Source organism: Myotis nattereri (genome assembly GCF_964212035.1).
Source record: "Myotis nattereri genome assembly, chromosome: 3".
In the NCBI taxonomy this organism is placed as follows: domain Eukaryota; kingdom Metazoa; phylum Chordata; class Mammalia; order Chiroptera; family Vespertilionidae; genus Myotis; species Myotis nattereri.
Window position 1 is genome coordinate 213,503,699 of NC_138077.1, and position 17,800 is coordinate 213,521,498.

Here is a 17,800-nt window from a genome sequence, read left to right on the forward strand (position 1 = left end):
GGTGTGAATGCCTTTGCTTCTGACATGAAATACCCCTTTTTAACCAGAAGGTGGGGCTGGCTCCCTGGGAACAAGCTGCAGAGGCCTTTCCTGGAATGGCGCGCTGTGCGGGGTGCTGGCCTGAGTCGCAGCCCGCACCACACTTTCATTGTGACACTGACGAGATGCCGCAGGAACTGGACTCCCGTGTGTGTCAGTCAGCCTGTGGGAAAGCTGGTTTCGTTATCCATCGTGTAGCTGAAAAGTCACAGGGCCTATGGAGGTCCCGAGGGAGGGCTCGGGCACCAGCTCCCAAGTGGCTTCAGTCCGTGGCGGCCGTCAGCATCCCATGGGCAGGCTTTGCGTGCCTGGACCCCGGACATTCCGGCTGAATTGGTCTGGGTGGGCTCTGGGCAGTGGTTCTCAAACTGCTGCAGTGAGTCACCTGCAGCTTTGAACGCTCCACCCGGAACACCTGGAAGGTGACCCGAGGTGAGGCTGGTGTGCGGCCTCCCAGGCGATTCTGACTTGCGTGGGCCTGGCTCCCTGGCTGGGAGCAGGCTCAGTGCCTCTCTGGGGGCTGAAGTGGGAATGGGTGGGATGGTGGGTGTAGATCAGCAGGGCGACAGCGGGAAGATTCCACTGAGTTGCCCTCTGTCTCCCTCTTACAATAGAGGCTTGGCCTCCTGCTCCCTGTGCCGGGGGCTGGCCCAGGGTCATGGGCGTGCTGTGAGCAGGGTCTTAGCAGGGAGGAAGGGGCTGGGAACAGCTGAGAGCCGGCGTCATCCAGGACCTTTCTGTCTGTCCCTCCCCACCCCCCCCCCCACCCCCAGCTTTGTGACGACCAACTGTGCGCTGCAGTTTTCGTCCCGGGGGATCCGGCCTGGCCTCACCACTGTCCTGGCTCGGAACCTGGACAAAAACACCGTGGGCTACCTGCAGTGGCGGTGGGGCATCCAGTCGGCCATGAACACGAGCATCGTCCGGGACACCAAAACCAGCCACTTGACCGTGGCCCTGCAGGTGAGGCGCCCGCCCGCTCCCTCAGCCCCGCTCCCTCAGCGTGCCCCTGGCAGCCCTGCCCGGTCTGAGCGGCCGGGGGAGCTCGGGGGCTGAAAGGCCGTTATTCTCAGGTTCCCAGGGTAGCTGTGTCCAGTATCCTAAAGTGGGGGGGTTGGGGTGGGCACCCCAGGTGGGCAGGTGACCCAGAGCAGAGCTGTGCACTCAGATGCCACTTGGGCTGGGCAGGGAGGTGAGACAGGCTGTCCCTCAGAGGCAACCCTCACCAGCTGCTGCCATGCAGGCTTGGTGCTAGACGTTGTTCTCATGAGACGGCAGGAAAGGGGGTTCATGTGAAATCTCCTTGTGTGAATATTGGCTCCAGGTACATTTTCCCGCCTCATGGGGCTGCCAGCGGGTGGCCCTGCCGGAGGGGCCTGCCCGCCGTGTATGCCCAGCGGCCAGTCAAGGGTAGTGCCCTCCTGGCCACAGGTCCCATCCACCGGCCATGTCTCTTTCCCTGTCTTCTCAGCTCGGAATCCCTCACTCCTTTGCCCTGATTAGCTATCAGCACAAATTCCAGGATGATGATCAGACTCGCGTGAAAGGCTCCCTGAAGTGAGTGCTGGCCCCTGACCCGGAGCCTGCCCACGGGGTCTGCAGGGGGAGCTGGTTGGGGGAAGAGCCGCTCTGTCCACCTGTCACATGTGACATTCTCAAGCGCCTCCTACCGAGAGGCGGTGGGATTCACTCCTGTGGGGGCCCAGGGGTTGAACTGTGACGACCAACGGTGTCCTGGCCTGGTTCTGTCCACTCCCTGTGGGTGGTGGCAGGGGGCGGCGGGTGCGGGCTCCACCCCTGTTGTGATGACGGTGCCGTCTGCGCCCTCAGGGCAGGCTTCTTCGGGACGGTGGTGGAGTACGGGGCGGAGAGGAAGATCTCCAGGCACAGCGTGCTGGGGGCCGCTGTTAGCATCGGCATCCCGCAGGGCGTTTCTCTCAAAGTCAAGTAAGTGGGACTCGGGTACCTGTGACCACAGGTCACCCGGCTTCTGTGCTCACTGGGCTTTCCCTACGTGAGGAATGGAACGGATTTCACTTGCTAATGTTCTCAAAGGAGCGGTTGCCTCTTCCGTCTTGGGTGTTGACGCAGATGTCAGGGAGCCCATGAACTCCCCCTTCAGTTAGTGAGGCCCGGCTTCCACGCGTCTGCGTCTCTTGCTGCCCCTGCCTCCCTGGCGGCCGGGACACCTGGCTGGGTGCCGGCTCCGTGCCCCCCTCACCGACACCATACGCGCCTCCAGCGTCGTCGACAGCACAGGCAGCGGCGGTTGTCGCTCTGCACCGGTCCTTCCTGCCCCTCTGCTGCCTCTGGCTTTACCTGCCAGTCGCTTCTGATCACATAGCCCGAGAAATGGCGCCTCGCGCTGCCCTCCTGTGTGTGAGTGACTGGGAACCCTGATCGGCCTTCGCACAGACACGGTTGTTACAGTGTCAGGCCGCGGAGGCCGCCCTTCTGCGTAAGCCCCGGCACTGCCTCCGTGGGGGCAAAGCCAGGTCCTGGGCCCCGGCGACCCGTCTGGCTAATAAGTACTTCCCTTTTCAAAGAACCAGATAGTGGCTCTGCTCATTTTCTCTACTGTTGACCTGTTTTCTGATTCACTGATTTCTGATTTTATTTCCTTTCTACTTATTTTGGTTTGATTGGCTCTTCTTTTTCCATCTTTTTAAGGTCAAGCCTTAGATTATTAATTTCAGACTTCTCTTTTGTTGTTAATCCTCACATATTTTCATTGACTTTTTTTTTTAGAGAGACTGGAAGGGAGGGAGGGAGATAGATCGATGTGAGCGAGACGTCCATGCTGATGCCTGCGTCAGTCGTGTGCTTTCGGTTGCTGTGCAGCATCACGTTGTGTAGATGTCCGCAGTCGGTTTGTCCATCAGTTTAGAGATGTTTCCATTGGCTCAGTGATGAGCATCGACCTATGAACCAGGAGGTCACGGTTTGATTCCCCGTCGAGGGCACATGCCCGGTCTCCGGGCTCCATCCCTAGTGTTGTGGGGTGTGCAGGAGGCAGCCAATCAATGATTCTCTCTCATCGTTGATGTTTCTCTCTCTCCCTTCCTCTCTGAAATCAATACAAATATATATTTTTTAAAAAGACGTTTCCATTGTTTACAGTTTTTGATGACTACAAAGCCCATACAGGCATTCACGCGTAGGTTTTGTATGAACAGTGCGTTTTGATTTCTCGTGGGCGAACAGGCCTCTGGGAGGTGTGCGCTTACGTTACACCAGAGTGCCAGCCTCTTCCGAAGCGGAGGTTTTACTTCACTTTCCCAGCAGCAGCGCGAGCGTTCCAGTTGTTCCGCTGCCTCACTAGCCTTTGGATACGGTCTGAATTTTGCCTATTTGAGTGGGTATACAGGTATATCCTGTTACGGGGTTTTTTGTGGGGTTTTTTAAATATCTTTTTATTGATTTCAGAGAGGAATGGGGGGGGGGGGGGAGAGAGAGAGAGAGAGAGAGAGAGAGACAATCATCGATTGGCTGCCCCCTACTGGAGATCAAGGCTGCAACCCAGGCACGTGCCCTTGACTGGAATCAAACCCTTCAGTCCACAGGCCGACCGACGCTCTATCCCCTGAGCCACACCAGCCAGGGCTCCTGTTAGGGTTTTGATTTTCCTAATATCTAACGATGGTGAGCTGAGCATCTTTTCATGTGCATATTTGCCATCCGTGTATCTTTCTTTAATCTTCATTGTTGAAAGTATTACAGATGTTCCCTTTTTCCCCCACTGACCCTCTCTAGACCCCCCCACCCCTGCCCCAGGCCAGTGAAGTCTGTTTAAACCCTTTGTCTGGTTTCTTATTGGGTTGTCTGGGTTATTTTTGAGTTTTGAGTGTTCTTTTTCTGGAGCTACTTTTATTTTTGAAGGGTGTAGTCCTGGACATAGAATTCAGGGTGTTCTCTCAGCGCTCGAAAGGGATGTTCCGCTTGTCTCCTGGCCTCCGTGTCTCTGCTGGAACTCGTTCACCATTGGGACCTGCGTATAATGTCTGTTTTTCTGGCTCCTGCACTTTTGTTTTGCTTCTGTTTTCCAGCAGTTTGGCTGCCATGTACTCACTGCGGCTTTGTTGTGTCTCTGCTGCTTGGGCTTTGGTAAACCCTATGCATTTGTAAACTTAGGTGCTACATCAGATTTGGTATTTTTAGGCCATTAAGTCTTCAAATGCTTATTCCTGCCTCGTTCTCTCTGCTCTCTGAGCCCTAATCGCTTGTGTATTAGATCTCTCTCTCTTTTTTTTAAGAGTGGAAGGGAGGGGAAGAGAGAGAGAAAGATCCACATTGATTGGTTGCCTCCTGCCCATGCCCCAACAGGGGCTGGGGATCAAGCCTGCACCCGAGGTATGTGCCTTTGACCGGAATCAAACCTGCGACCCTTCCGTCCGCAGGCCAGTGCTCTATCCACTGAGCCACACCGGCGAGAGCTGTATTAGATCTCCTGCTGTTCCCGGCGGGTTCCTGAGGCTCTGCCCATTTGGCTTCAGTCCTTTCTCTCTTTGTTCCGCCCACTGAATAGTTTCTGTTGGTCCATTTACAAGGACACTGGCTCTTCTCCTCAACTGGAGTCTGCTGTTGGGCCCAGGAACCGCCCAATGAATGTGGATGCTGTGAGCGTAGTTAAAACTTAAACCCTCACCTGTGCCGGAGCTGGTTTGGCTCAGTGGATAGAGCGGCGGCCTGTAGACTGCAGGGTCTCAGGTCCACTTCCACTCAAGGGCCGTGTGCGGGAGGCAACCAGTTTTAGCCAGTCAGGTGGTACAGATGGGAGGTGCCCTTAGGCTACAAGCTGGGGGACAGGAAACCGGCCCCATTCTCCCAGCGCCAGTCTCTCTTGCCCTCTCGTACCTGACCGTCTACCTGAGGGATGATCGGCCCAGTGAGAGCTGCTCAGCTGTTGCTGGAAGCAGACCTCCTTAGCTTGCTCACTTCAGGTGCCTGCACACACTCAGACCAGTGGACTGGGGACTGAGATGTGGCACTGTCCCCAGGACACCGGGAGGAGTGTCCACTCCTGCCTCTTAAGGCCACACCTGCTCGGGTCAAGCGTTAGCCTGTGGCTTTGCCCTTGAGGTCAGCAGGCGCTGGCTTCCTTCTGTCACATCCACCAAGTCCCGCAGCTAAGCTTTGGACTGGGGTCCAGCACAGGAGAGGAGTTCCTCCCACCTGGCGTTCGGGGGTCTCAGAGGCTCTCTCCCTGGGGCTGAGACCCCGTACCTTCCCTGGAAACCTGACTCACCTTCCATGTGCTGTTTTGTTTTTGTTTTCAGGTTAAACAGGGCCAGTCAGACTTACTTCTTCCCTATTCATTTGACGGATCAGCTTCTTCCCAGCGCCGTGTTCTACGCCACCGTGGGGCCCCTCGTGGTCTACTTCGCTATGCACCGTCTCATCATCAAGCCGTACCTCAGGGCTCAGAAGGAGAGGTGAGTTCCAGATGTGTCACGGGGACGTCACTAAACAACTCTGTGCCTCAGTTTCCTCGACTTTCCAATGGAGATGATACTAATAGAACCCACCCCACATTTCTATCAGGAAAAATATTTAATATGTGCAAAATGCTTAGCATGGTTCCAAAATAAGTCGTCAGTAAGTGTTAGCTATTCTAGAAGTGCTGTTCTATCCGGCCCGCGGAGCCGAAAGAGCAGAGGGTTCTCTTGCTCTCCCCTCCGCTCCTTCACCAGCAGCAGTGTTAACATGTATTAGTTCACACAAACACTCCATCCATGCTTTCGTTCCGGCCTCCGGTCCAGTTTAAGAACCCATTGTGGCCCTCGAGTCAAAAAGTTTGCCCACCCCTGGACTAGATGGTTTACAAAATTGGTGAGACTTTAAACCAGGGGTTGGGAACGTCTAGCCCGCAGGCCACGCAAGGCCCTCAAAATCATTTGGTCTGGCCTGCCGAGGCTTTAAGGGTGCCTTCATCAGGGTCAGGGTCCTGACTTCCCAGGAGGCTTGAGGCTGAAACAGCATGTGCTGGTTCGAGGCTTCTAATGGGACAGGTGTGTGCTGCCCGGGGCCCCTGAGCGTGGCCGAGGGGAGCGTGTATGTATGGATCTGAAGGCGTGTGCGCGTCCTTCCCAGAACGTCATGTGCTGATCCCCAAAGGCTGGCGTCTCCTGTGACGCACCTGCTCTGACCTCCCACGTCCCTGAGTCACTTCAGTTGAGTCTCCTCTCCACGGGGACTGGCGGTGGGTTTCCCGTCTGCTCCGGCGAGGAGGCGGGGAGCCACCCGGGGACACGGCGAAAGCTGCACGGGCCTCTGACAAACAGATTTGCCTGAGATTGTCTTGGAAATATTTTTAAAGTTCTAGGACTAGGAATGCAATAAGATCACAGACTGTTTGCTGGGCACAGGTCCAACGAGGGGTAACACCACGCTAATGTGTGGCTGTGTTTTTGTCGCATAAGGGAATTGGAAAAGCAAAGGGAAAACACAGCTACCGACATCCTGCAGAAGAAGCAAGAGGCAGAAGCTGCGGTGAGTGCCGTCGGTCCCCCGACGTCCTTTTGCTCTGTGTGCTCTAGTGCTGCGTGCAGCACACACTCTCCTCTGGCCTCCGGCCCCGGGTCCTTCCCTCGGTCTCAGTCCTCAGGCCTGGGGCTCGGGCTGCTTCCCGCAGCTGCACTCGCACTGCAGTCCTTAGATCGCCACTGGCATGTGCTTCCGGGAGCTGCAGGCTCAGTTCCCAGGGTGAGACTTGTAGAAGGTGTTGTTTTCACGTGGTGGGTGGTGCCCCTGCTCCCTTCCCCTCACGTGACTTGTTTTACGTGACGTCACAGAGCCGTCCAGGATAAGTGACCGCACTGCTTGGTCCCTGTGGACGGGGGAGGCTGTGTCTCTGAGCAGAGGTGGAGCCCGGCGAGCGCCCTGATGGCCGCCTGCCCCGTTCTTTGCAGGTTCGGTTGATGCAGGAATCTGTCCGAAGAATAATCGAGGCAGAAGAATCCAGAATGGGTGAGAAGGCACGGCCTCTCCTGGGACAGGGTGGGCGAGGGGAATCTCAAAGGAGCACCCGCTCCTGCAGCCCGGCTGCGGGTGTCAGCCGGCCCCTCCCTCCCACACTCTGACTGACCTGTCCTCAGGCCTCATCATCGTCAACGCCTGGTACGGGAAGTTCGTCAACGACAAGAGCAGGAAGAGTGAGAAGGTGAAGGTGATCGACGTGACAGTGCCCCTGCAGTGCCTGGTGAAGGACTCGAAGCTCATCCTCACAGAGGCCTCCAAGGTACAGCACCAGGCCCCACAGGACTCAGAAAGGCATCTGGGGACAGTGGCCACTGGGAATGACCATATGGCCATTTCATCGCATCAGAGTCCTGCCCAATCTCATACCCAAGTTATGTCCACGTTGGAGCAATTACTTCATGCTTTCATCCATCCATTCACTCAAGTGTTTACTAAGCACCTACTGTGTGCCAGTCACAATAGCAAACAAAACCCCTCGGCTCCCTGTCAGGGGCGCCCAGCATTGCGGTTCCCTCCTTCCCCGGCGCATTACCGTGGCCTTTCCCTCTCCTGAGCTCCAAGGGCCCGTCCTTTGCTTCTGTCACGTGTTTCCTGAGCCTGCAGAGGCCATACCTCTGTGCTTCCTAAATGAGCTTTCTCTTAGAATTTGAAAAACAAAACAATGTCCATCCTGCCTTCGTGGAGCTTGCCTGCTGCTCACTGCTCGCCTCGTGCCAGAGGCGTGTGAGGTCACCTCCCACAGCCGAAGCTCACGCTGGAGCCTGGGGTGTGGACAACGGAATTGAATTAAAGTTCAGATTCGCACCCTGGCCTGCGTTACACAGTGGTTAGGGCATCAGCCTGCACACCGGAGGGTCATGGGTTTGATTCTCGGTCAAGAGCACGGACCTGGGTTGCAGGTTCAATAATTAGTCCTGGTCCTGGTCAGGGTGTGTCATTGGGAGGCAACCAATCGATGTGTCTCTCTCATATTGATGTTCTCTCTCTCTCTCTCTCTCTCTCTCTCTCTCTCTCCCTCCCCCCCTCCCCCTTCCCCCTCCCTTCCACCCTCTCTGAAATCAATGGGAAGGATACCCTCTGGGGAGGATTAACAAAATGCGTATCTCTATAAAGTGCAGGTGCGCTCAAGGCCAAGCGCTCGTAGGCCCCTGAGAGGCCTTCCAGTGTGTCTGTCTTGGTGGGGCTTCTGTGACGATAGTGGTGTATTTGGGGGGCGCGGCATGTTGAGAGGGAGGCTAGGACTAAATAGGCAATTTTTTCAAATTCTCATTTCTTTCTCCTCAAGTGGCCAAGTGTGCGCCTTCCGAGGGAAGAAGGCGCCGCCTGCAGGGGGGGAGCAGGTGGGCGTGTGCATTTAGACACCTGTCTCGGGCGCCCCTCGAATCAGGGTCTCTGTTCCAGGCTGGGCTGCCCGGGTTCTACGACCCGTGTGTGGGCGAGGAGAAGAGCCTGAAAGTGCTCTACCAGTTCCGGGGCGTCCTGCACCAGGTGATGGCGCTGGACAGCGAGGCACTCAGAATACCCAAGCAGTGTGAGTAGCCGCCCCGTGGTCGCCGCCCCGTGCAGGGACGGGAGAGGCCCTCCACTATGGCGGGAGTGGGGACATCCATGTGGCGCCACAGCCACCTGCCCGGGAGCGCACCTTTCCGCCTGGGAGCGCACGGGCGTGGGCGACCCCCTTGGGCCTGGGATGCGCTGCCCTGGGGGTCAGTCTTTCTCAGGTGGAATTACAGGGAGCGCTTTCCTTGAACTGCAGCTCAGGTGGCAGGGTATGAAGCAAACCCAGCTGCTCCTTTACGTTCCAGAACCATCCGTCGGGCCTCTGGTCTGCTGGTGGCGGCACCCGAGTAGAGGCAGGCTGTGGAAACAGTTGCCTTTGCTGCACGGAGCCTGTCTTTTCTCTTGCAGCTCACAGGATCGACACGGATGGATAAACTGCTTGAGAAAAAGGATTACAGGAGGCGGCGAAGACCTTTTCCTGGGCGTCTACACATTTGGAAGCAGGGAAACCCAGACGTCACAAGTTTATTTTGTATTATTCCTAAGGAGGTGGTACCCTATCAATTATGTGAAGGGACACAGACACCCGGTTTTGTGGGTGCTGCAGGCAGACTGAGGCAGCCCTGCCAGGACCAGAACCTCAGCACAGCCGTGTCTGTTTCCCAAGGATCATGTGCCCGAGGGAAGGGCCCTGGGCCCCGGGCGCCACCCCGTCGTTCTTGGTCCGTGGAGTCGCCGTGGAACATCTGCCCTCACACAGGACCGGGACTGCCTTCCTGCCACCACCTGACCTGGAAAGGAAGGAAAGACCAGTCTGCAGCCAAGCGAGCACCTGGGTGGTGGACTTGCGGAAACCGCCTTTTCCTGCTGAATATGGAGGAGAGTGGGTTCATAAATCTGCTTTTTATCTGAGAACAAACGCTTGGGAAATTAATTACTCTTCTGTCCTCCCAGACCTTCTCCAGTCATTCCACTGGCACCTGGCTTGGGACAGAGCAGTGACCTCTGTCCCCAGACCCATCCCTGTCACGGTCACTTCCTTCCAGGACCCGCCCCCATCCTCGTGGGCAAAGGCGGTGCCCGCCCACCCCATCCCACACGGCGCAGCCTAACCTGCTGGTGCCCCACCCACGGCGCAGCCTAACCTGCTGGTGCCCCACACCACGGCGCAGCCTAACCTGCTGGTGCCCCACACCACGGCACAGTGTTGGAGTGAAGAGGGTCGGGGGCGAAGGGGAAGCATAGAGGGGCCTAGAGCACCCGCCTCAGACTGCCAAATCCGCCCGAGCAGCTCCCAGGCCTGCGCCTCGCCCGCTCGGCCAGCAGGTGGCGCGGCTGCTCTGCACACCCCGTCTGGCCCAGCGCCCTCGGGAGACGCCTTCCTGGGAGTCTCCCCCCCAGACCTTCCTCCCGCGCCTCTTTGGTGTAGGAGCCAGGAAACTGCGGAGCAGCCGGGTCTGGTACCTGTCAGGAGAGGCCCGTGGGCGCTGGTACCAGTGGAATTGCTAATAACCCCTCCAGTTTTTACAAACAATTCAGATTGTCCAACCCTGTAATATTTATCTCCATTTAAAAAGTCCTCTGAGCTGCTGCCCTGGTGTGAATCGTGCAATAAGCCTTGCGTTTATCAAGTCTGACTTTGGACCCACCCCGTTCCCTCCGGGCAGGTGGCGCCTCTGGGCACCGCCTCTTCCTTCTGCCTGAGGGACTGCAGGAGGCCTCTCCCCAATAAACCTTCCTGAAAGCGGGAGTGTGGCGTGCATCTGTACCCTGTGGAGTGAGCAGAGGGAGGGAGGTGCCCCCTCAAAGGTTGTCCCTCCCTGAGCCTTCACTGTCCAACTCGCGTCCAACCCTGCGGTGGCCCTGGGAGACACAGCCTGTTTTCCGCACTAGGCAGGGACGGAGGCAGAGGCCAGGGCTAGGGACTCCCTAAGGCGGGGTTGCTTGCTGCTTTTCATTTTTACTAAAACCACCTTTTTTGTAGTCAAAGGTGGTCATGCCCCGCCTGCTCTTCAACGGGAGACAAGAAGTCAGTCTTCACAGCATCACCAAAGTGAGCAGGAGCGAGAACTTCAAACTAGTGCTTGTTTTGATTTTTTAGGTTTAAAAAAAATTTTATTATTGACTTTTAGAGGGGGTGGTAGAGAGAAACATCAATCAATGTGAGAGCGAAACATGGATCTGATGCCTCCCACAGGACCCCTCCCAGGGATCAAACCAGCAACCTTTTGGTGCATGAGACGACGCTTAACCAACTGAGCCACACTGGCCAGGACCATTTTTGTTTAAATATTTTTATTGATTTCAGATAGGCAGAGAGAGATAAGAACATCAATTATGAGAATCATAATTGCCTCCTGCATTCTCCCCACTGGGAATGGAGCCCACAACCTGGGCATGTGCCCCACCCAGGAATTGAACTGTGACCTCCCGGTTCATAGGTTGATGCTCAACCACTGAGCCACACCAGCCGGGCCCAGGACTATTTTTTAATTATTTGAGAGAGAGCAACATGGGTTTGTTGTTCCATGGATTTGTGCACTCACCGGTTGCTTCTAGTGTGTGCCCTGATCGGAGATTAAACCCCCAACCTTGGTGTATTGGGATGATGCTCTAATCACCTGAGCACCCCAGCCAGGGCCAGCGTTTGCTTTTCCGTTCAGGAGGAAACCCTTTACTGTAGGAAGACACTTGGTCACCTAGTTCCATCAAACCAGGCCGGGAAGAGGCACTCCTTAGAACAGGGGCCGCTGTCAGCCGGAGAGCTGGCTGTCCGGGCAATGGAGGGGCCACTCCTGCCTGAGTCATCTGTCCCCCCTCTGGTGTGAGGTGGGAGTGACCCATGCACTAAGTCCCTCCCCACAGGGGTGTCTGCCACTCTGCTCAGCATGCTGTGGTTCTGAGGACGCTGGCCAGGCTCGTGCGGAATGGACAGCTAGGGCTGTCACCTGGATGACCAAGTTCCTCATGTTCACAGCCCGGCGCCACCGAACCCCTGAGGCCACGCTGGGCTCCTCACCTGCAGGCCTCGCTGCCACTGTCAGCAGTGGGACCGAAAGGCTCGTGGCCAGAGCCTCCGAACGCGGCCCCAGCGCCCAGGCTCGATGAGAAAGCCGGGCTGCCGGGCTCAGCTCTGTTGCTCTGGCTGGGGCCCTGCCCGGGGGCCTGGCCGTCCAGCTCCGTGGGCTCGCAGGCGGCGGCACAGCCTCCGCATCACCAGCCTCTGGGCCTTCAGGCGCTTCCGGAGCTTTTCGTTTTCCTTCAGGGTCACAAACAGTTTCTTTTTCAGGGCATCTAAGTCCAAAAGGGCGTAGCTGTGGTCAGATGGCTGTGGGGGGCTGGCCGGCTGAGCAGGGGCCACAGCTGCTGCTGGTCTACATGGCAGGACCTGGGGACAGTGGGTGGAAGGTAAGCAGGGCCCAGAGGCCACAGCCAGGGGCCTGCAGGCGGCCCTCCAGCAGGAGGGGTGGAAGGGCCTCGGCCTCTTCCCTCAGCTCTCCTGACCCCAAGTCTGCCCACCTGGTGGCTCTTCCTGTCACTGGGAAGGTCTGACGTCAGGGCCACACCCCTGAAGTGATCAGTCTGGGCACTGGTTCTCATTTTACTTGAAACAAATCCCCTCTTGCCAAGACCAACCCTCCATGTGGCGCCTTGGTGCCTGGCCTTACCTGCCCTACAGGGTCTCTGGCGCTGGGAGGCCGCTGCAGCCCTTCGAGGGCTGTGTCCGTCTTTCTCTCCGGGCCATGCTCCCTGGCCTCTGCTTCTGGGAAGACCTGGAAGCACAGGGCAAGGCTGCAGACAGACTGACTCCAGCACGTGCAGACCGGCCCCCAATGCACGCGGACCAGCCCCCGGCACAAACTGACCCACAGCGCAGACCGGTCCCCAGCGCGCAGACCTACCTTTTCCTTCTCAGAGTCGGCATGCCCACCCTTGCCGGCCGTGTCTGTGTCTTCCCTCACCAGCTGTGAGACAGGCAGCTGCTGTGGACAGTGGCCAATGTTCGGCCCCGTCGGGGTGTAAGAGACCTGCACCCCAAGAACCTCACGCCAGGCGCCAAGCCTCGCGCTGGGTCCTCATTCTCAGGCCCATGTTTATCCAAGTATCTGGGGCCTTGAAACCCAACCCATCTCCACCTCCGCCCACTGGTATCTGTTCTCCCAAGATGCTCCCAAACCTTGGCCAGAGGCCCTGTGACACCAGGGACCTAACTTGTGTCGCCCCAGGGCCTGGATTCTAGGCGAGTAGTAGTGCCTCAAATTTTGCTCAATGAGTGGCAGCCACGTGGTACAGAACATGCCCTCAGTCTGTCCCCAGGCGCTCACAGCTGAGCCGCCCACGGCCAGACCAGCTCCAGGCGCGATGCGCATCTGTCCCCCACACCCCCCAGTGGTTAACTGCAGTCCCTTCTGGGACAAACACGACCACAGGAAAGTGAGCTAACTCCTCTGAGGAGCTGGGGTGCAGTCACTGACAGTGGGCAGTTCCAGTGAAGCCGCTCGGGGACCGGGAGCCCAGCTGCACACCGGGCCACAGTTCACAGCACCGACACCTGAGTGAGGGCAGCTCTCATGCTGAGTGTTCTCCCACAGCTAACTGTTATATACACATAAAATAAAAATAAAAGGCCTCCCGTTACAAAAGCACCAAACGTACTAAGCACCTACTTTGTGCCACGATGTTCTTGGTGCTGGGGCTACAGCAGCAAAAGCCGTCCCTGCCCTCAGGGAGCTCGCGATGGAGGGGGAAGACCCCAAACGGAACTGTGCCAAGTGCCAGGAAGCGGGGAGCAGGGAGGAGGGAGCGGGGAGGAGGGATGGGCCAGCAGGGATGGTGGGGACGCTGGGGAGGGCCCTCCTGCAGAACCAGCACTCGGACTTAAGAGGAGGCGGCCGCTCGCGTGGAGTCTGGGGGATCATCGGGCAAAGGAAAGACGTGGCAAAGGCCTGCGGCCTGCTCACAGCTGGCGCCTGCTCCTCCTCACAGCCCGCCATCTCGTTCCCAATAAAATCCAGCTGGCCCGGCTCTCTGTCCGCCTTGTGTTCGTTCCACCATCACTTTCCCTTCCAGGCTGAAGCAGTCCCCCCACCCCACCCCCCGTGGGGCCCACACTCTGGGACTCTGCAAAGCTCACCTCTAGGAGTTACGAAATTCAATGTCCAGCGGTCAGTGAGCTCTCTCCTGAGCCAAACCTGCACACCCCACCCCACCCACCCACCAAGGCGCGTCCACTCCACATCCCATTGGGACATCCCACTCCACAGGACGAAACGCCTCAGAATCTGGGAACCCCACTCCCAGGGGTTCAGAGAGCTCTCTCCCCCTACCTGGCCACCTCCCTCTCAGCCCATGGGTCTGCACAGTCCATCCACTCGGTCCTCTCCTCACCAACCCACCTGCAGCTCAGGCCACCATGACGGCACTCACCTGTGACACCGCGGTGGCCTCCAAACCAGCTTCCGGCCACAGGGAGCCTTACAAAGCCACGTCCCTCCCCACCGGCCACCCGAAAAGTAGCCGCCCATCCCAGCCTGTCCCCCTCTGCAACCCTCCCACCAGCCTGAGCCGTGCTGCCCTGAGCACAGCCAGGTCCCTTCACTGCAGGCCTCTGTCCACGCTGGCCAACAACCCCCCCACCCCCACCCCGTGCTCCACCGGCATGGCCCTTTCACCGAGAGCGCTCAGCCAGCACCCATGGCACCAGCAGGACCTCAAGGGAGCAGTGCTGAATGGCAGTGGCAGCCTCTGGCTCCTTGATCACAGGCGCCCAGGCCCTGGCTGGCTACTAGGAAGAGGTCCGAATGCCGCTCAGCTGCTGCCTCCGCTGGGAAGGTCTGAGGTCTTCGCTGCGCAGCCTGGAGCCCCGTGGGGCCAGGCATTAGTGAACCACATAAAGGACCAGGCTCTGGCCACACTCGCCAGTCACTGCTTCAACAGCCTCCTGGTGTGAGGCGTGACTCGTTTTTAAATCAGCTTTATGTTGGGGATCCCCGAAAACGAAGGTCATGGCCATCAGGGTCGGCTGGGCGCCAACCCCGGAGGCTAAGCATGCTGCCCTCACCTCCACTGTCGGCTCCTGTCTCCCTCCTGGGCCTGCGTCACCCTCACCAAAGGCAGCGCCATGCGGCCTTGGATGTCCCTGGAAACCCCACCCCCGTCCCACCCCACTGCGGGGTGGATCCCGCAGGCTGGCTCCGCGGGAGTTGCATTCACCTGCCTGGCGTCCTGGAAGGCGAACTCCGTGGGCACCGCGTTGTGCTTCAGGTTCTTGCGGTTCCCAAAGGCGCTGAAGCACTCGGGGCGGAAGTGCTCCGAGCAGATGACCGTGTGCTGCTTGGGCTGGAAGTTGCCCCGCCCGATGTTCAGCACCCATTCCTTCAGCAGCTCGGGCCGGCTGAACGGGAACCTAAGGGCAGAGGAGGCGGCGGGAGGGAATGAGCGGGCATTCTCACATCATCACAGGGTACTAGACACCTGGGAATGTCCAGTCACCGCGCTGTTAAACCACATCCAGTTTCCGGAAGCTTCTTTCACGCTGTCTACAGCGTCCTTCGGAAACGTGAGACCGTGAACGTGGCCAAAATGCTGTTTCTGAAGCTACGTGTGCCCGGTGAGCCTTCATCCGCCCCCCTGGGAGCCCGCCATGTACGGGGCCTGCTGGGTGCCGCGGGAGAGAGTAAGACGCCCGGCCTCGGGCAGCCCACGTTCCAGAACAGAGCAGACAGTAGCAGACAGACGCAGACTGTGTGGGAACAGAGGGCGCGGTCAGGGGAGGCCTGTGGGGGCGGGAGCTCACGTGTGTGGGTATCAGAAGGGACGGCAAGCGGCAGGCGTGTGCCCGGTGGTTAAAGGAGCGACCGGAGCACATTTGGCTGAGACAGAGCAAGTGTGGGACCAAAGGACATGCGTCTCAGGCAGATGGGGGTCCCTGGAGGCTCTGGACGGAGGGTGAGCACCGAGCCAGCCCGGCTGCAGGAGGGCAGGACTTGACAGAGAGCTCTTTGTGGAGGGGGGAGGGGGAGCCAAGAGTCTAAGCGGACCGGGTTCGAGAGTGAACCGAAGGCAACGCCACCCCCAGGCATATACCTGACTGAGACACAGACACAGGCACCAAAAGACTGGTCCCAGCAGAAATGCTGAGCCGTGCGGCGGCCAAAACACAGCGGCACCCAATGCCCTTCAGTAGAACAGGTTAATTCTGGCTCCTGCAGTCAGTGGAATACGACGCAGCAGTGAACCGACTGAGCACGACTCACAGCTGTGGACAAACCACGGGTGTTCTATGGAGACTCCCAGGGCGATCTGATCATAAATGCCGAACTGGGCAGGTCCTGCTGGGTAGCCACGCCCCCAGCCTGTACTTTCTTTAGGAAAAGGTTTATCTTTGCCTTGTCCTTCGTTTTGATGCATCTAGTTCGCACACCTTGTTAAGGATCCTGCAATCTAATCCCCCCTTGCTTTCTCCCACCCGCATACAATCTTTACATTCCCTCCTTAATTTCAAACGCATAAAAGGAACCTGGAAACCTATAAAGTCCTCTAAAGGTTTGGACATTTTTTTTAATATATTTTATTGATTTTTTAACAGAGAGGAAGGGAGAGGGATAGAGAGTTAGAAACATCGATGAGAGAGAAGCATCGATCAACTGCCTCCTGCACCCGCCCCCCCCCCCCCCCACACACACACACACAGGGGATGTGCCCGCAACCAAGGTACACGCCCTTGGCCAGAATCGAACCCGGGACCCTCCAGTCGCCAGGCCGACGCTCTATCCACTGAGCCACACCAGCCAGGGCGGTTTGGGCATTTCTTACGGGGACATAAACATAATGGTGAAAAAGAAAAGCAAGCAAGCAAGCAAGCAAGCAGAGCTCTGGCCGGTGTAGCTCGGCTGACTGGGCGTGTTCGGTGCACCGAGAGGTCGGCGGTTGGATTCGTCAGGGCGCGCGCGGGCTGCAAGCCCCCCGGAGTTTAGCAGATGGTGGGGGGGGCGGCATGCCCCGGGGAGAGCGCAGCTGGGCGCTTGTTACGGGTTTAAAGGCTGGGCTGGGGGTCCTCAGGGAGGGTCAATAGGATACGCATCAGCTTCAGGCTGATGTGCCAACATGAGGCTTATTCCGACCTACACCTGTCCCCCGGCGTGGCTGGCCCGGCCCTGACTGGGGTTCGCATTGAGAAGTGCGCACCATGGCTCCTCCGCGCCCTTGGAGCGGGGCGGCGGCACCCTGCGCTCCGCCGGCTCGGCGCCCGCTCCGCGGTCCGGGCTGACCCGCCCGTCTCAGCGCCGCCACCTGCCCCCGCCCGCCCGCCCGCCCGCCCGCAGGAGGCTGCGCCCTCGGGCGGTTACTCAGCCCTCCTCCCCCCGTTCCCACGCGCCCGGCGGCCCCGGCGGCGCGGACACCCGGGCCGTGACCCCGCCCGTCCCGGTCCCCCCGCCGCCAGGCCTCGGGCTCCCGCGGGGGCCGCGGCCAGTTGGCCCGGGCGAGGCGGGCCGGGCGGCCAGGACCCGCGCCCCCGGCGCCCGCGGCCCTCACCGGTGGAAGGTGAGCTGCTTCCTGCGGTTGCTGTAGCGGTTGCAGCACTGCCGGGCCGCGCACGACTTCGGCATCTCCGACCCCAGGCCCCGCGCCCCCAACAAAGATGGCGGCGGCGGGCCGGGTGTGAGGGGCGGGGCCGGGCCTGGAGGGGCGGGGCCAACGGGAGGGGCGGGGCCAACGGGAGAGGCTGGCGGGCCTGGCGCTGCTCGGTGGCCCGCATCTTGCGTTGTCGGAGTCGGGCGGGCTTCCCCTCCGGAGAAACCCCGACTCCCTGAGGCCCGTCGCCCTCACCCCGTTTGGGGCCCCTTAAATTTTACACCCACCAGCAGCCTTAGACAACTGGAAACAAAGGCTCGATGCCCAGCCTGGCCAGCATTTTGAAGACTGAGACGCTTACTGGGTTTGGGCTGCTCGAATGTCACTGCAGGTACTAGTTGGTCCCGAATTAGAGTAGCAGATAGAGCTGGCAGAGCAGGCTCAGGCACTGCGGGCGCCAGGTGTAAAGGGCCCGAATGTGCACCCCCAGATCCCAGTCCTGCTTAGGGAACCCAAGGCTGCAGCTTTCACAAAGCCGGTTAACCACTCACTGGGGTTTAAACTCAATTTGATGAAGAAATTGTGAGCTGCTCATGTCTATTTGCACTGTGGTTTCTGGAGAATTTACTAGCAAAGGACGTTGCCGGCTGCGGGCATTTTCCATCCCGCTAAAGCAAACTCTAACTTCCCAAGTCTTGTAATCGTGGTT

General features: G+C 58.6%; 2 protein-coding genes across 8 annotated transcripts in view; one reads left to right on the forward strand and one right to left on the reverse strand.

Moving 5' to 3' along the window:
• DNAJC11 (DnaJ heat shock protein family (Hsp40) member C11) overlaps positions 1-10,107 on the forward strand; it is a 47,428-nt gene extending 37,321 nt beyond the window's left edge. For 3 of the 5 annotated variants that reach the window (XM_081085475.1, XM_081085477.1, XM_081085478.1), the window contains 9 exons: positions 813-1,002; positions 1,511-1,596; positions 1,870-1,986; positions 5,316-5,471; positions 6,459-6,528; positions 6,948-7,005; positions 7,134-7,276; positions 8,419-8,548; positions 8,926-10,107. In XM_081085475.1, coding sequence (XP_080941601.1) covers positions 813-1,002; positions 1,511-1,596; positions 1,870-1,986; positions 5,316-5,471; positions 6,459-6,528; positions 6,948-7,005; positions 7,134-7,276; positions 8,419-8,548; positions 8,926-8,951 — 976 coding nt within the window. In that variant the 3' untranslated portion in view covers positions 8,952-10,107. The remainder of the gene's footprint in view (positions 1-812; positions 1,003-1,510; positions 1,597-1,869; positions 1,987-5,315; positions 5,472-6,458; positions 6,529-6,947; positions 7,006-7,133; positions 7,277-8,418; positions 8,549-8,925) is intronic. The other 2 variants (XM_081085476.1, XM_081085479.1) reach the window with 1 other exon arrangement.
• A 700-nt stretch (positions 10,108-10,807) lies between these two features.
• On the reverse strand, positions 10,808-17,154 carry THAP3 (THAP domain containing 3). 3 transcript variants are annotated; one of them, XM_081085490.1, is made up of 5 exons: positions 17,053-17,139; positions 14,731-14,923; positions 12,420-12,482; positions 12,186-12,290; positions 10,808-11,905 (listed from the first exon to the last, which is right to left on the reverse strand). In XM_081085490.1, exons 1-5 carry the CDS (start codon positions 17,124-17,126, stop codon positions 11,645-11,647), a joined length of 696 nt encoding a protein of 231 aa, XP_080941616.1. In that variant the 5' UTR covers positions 17,127-17,139; the 3' UTR covers positions 10,808-11,644. The 3 variants fall into 3 exon arrangements, with proteins under 3 accessions (XP_080941616.1, XP_080941615.1, XP_080941617.1); XM_081085489.1 differs by having other exon boundaries at positions 12,420-12,497; positions 17,053-17,137; XM_081085491.1 differs by lacking the exon at positions 12,420-12,482 and having other exon boundaries at positions 17,053-17,154.
• Positions 17,155-17,800: the final 646 nt, after the last annotated feature.